We start from the raw sequence: 1,039 nt of genomic DNA, 5'->3' as shown, positions 1-1,039 counted from the left end.
TAAAGTAGAGCCCAGTGAAGGGAGAGTTTATCAGGAACCAGGCACAGGGACAGGAGCACACACCATGATTTCACACATCCAGCTGATCTGGCCCCTGCATTCTGTGTTGCAGGTACAAATCTCTCTCCTTCCACCTTGAATCTTTAGCTGCTCTCCATTTCACTCCAATTCCACTGACTTGTGATTGAAGGGAAAATGCTGAAACCAGAGGAAAGCTCAGTGTCTCCAACAATCTCTCATTTGACAGGCTCTTTCTGTGACAGTTCTGACTTCACTGTGTTTCTCTCTGACCCCTCAGGTATCAGTGGGGACATCACCATGACCCAGTCACCCCCGGTGCTGTCAGTGGAACTGGGCCAGATCGCAACCAATACCTGTACGGCCAGTCAATCTGTGAGCAAGTGGGTTAACTGGTACCAGCAGCGAGAAGGACAGAAACCCTCTCTCCTGATCTATGATGCAACAACTCGAAACACAGGAGTCTCCGAGCGATTCACTGGCAGAGGATATGGGACCAGTTTCACCCTGACAATCAGCAACGTTCAGAATGAGGATGTCGCTGACTATTACTGTATGTAGTATAACAGCTACTCTTATGTTCGATAAAGGAACCAAGCTCAGACTGAGTAAGTAAACCTCAAACCTCCGTTATTAACCCTTTCAATTTCTAAACACAATTTCTAAAACACAAATGCTGAATTGTTGAAGGTGTTAGTGAGAAGCTGCAGTGAATGAAATGGTTAATTGAGGATCACTGTGTCCAACAGGGTGTCCAGCTGTATTTCTTTAGTTCCATTGCTCCGTTTAAGCAGCAAGATATAAGTCAGTCAGTTTTACTCACCGTGTGGAGGAGCTCTGTCCATTTGCAGACGGTGGTCCCATTCCTGCAGCATGGAGTGAAATCAGTGAGTAGCTTCCTGCCAGTCTCAGTGTGACAGACACGGGCAGAGTTTGATGTGAGGTCTGGCTCCCTGTCCCAGTCTCTGATCTCACTGAACTCATCCCGTTTGCCAGCATTTGGCTTACATCCCTCGAAACC

At 47.4% G+C, this 1,039-nt stretch overlaps 1 gene segment (V, D, J or C); it reads left to right on the top strand.

The window, feature by feature from the left end:
- Positions 1 to 83: 83 nt before the first annotated feature.
- On the top strand, positions 84 to 621 carry LOC122546169. The segment is given in 1 exon segment: positions 84 to 621. A coding segment is annotated over 1 exon segment (384 nt).
- The last annotated feature ends 418 nt before the right edge of the window (positions 622 to 1,039 follow it).

The sequence above is a fragment of the Chiloscyllium plagiosum genome, unplaced genomic scaffold (assembly GCF_004010195.1).
Source record: "Chiloscyllium plagiosum isolate BGI_BamShark_2017 unplaced genomic scaffold, ASM401019v2 scaf_84030, whole genome shotgun sequence".
NCBI classification, from domain to species: Eukaryota; Metazoa; Chordata; class Chondrichthyes; order Orectolobiformes; family Hemiscylliidae; genus Chiloscyllium; species Chiloscyllium plagiosum.
This window is presented reverse-complemented; position numbering and strand designations above follow the sequence as displayed.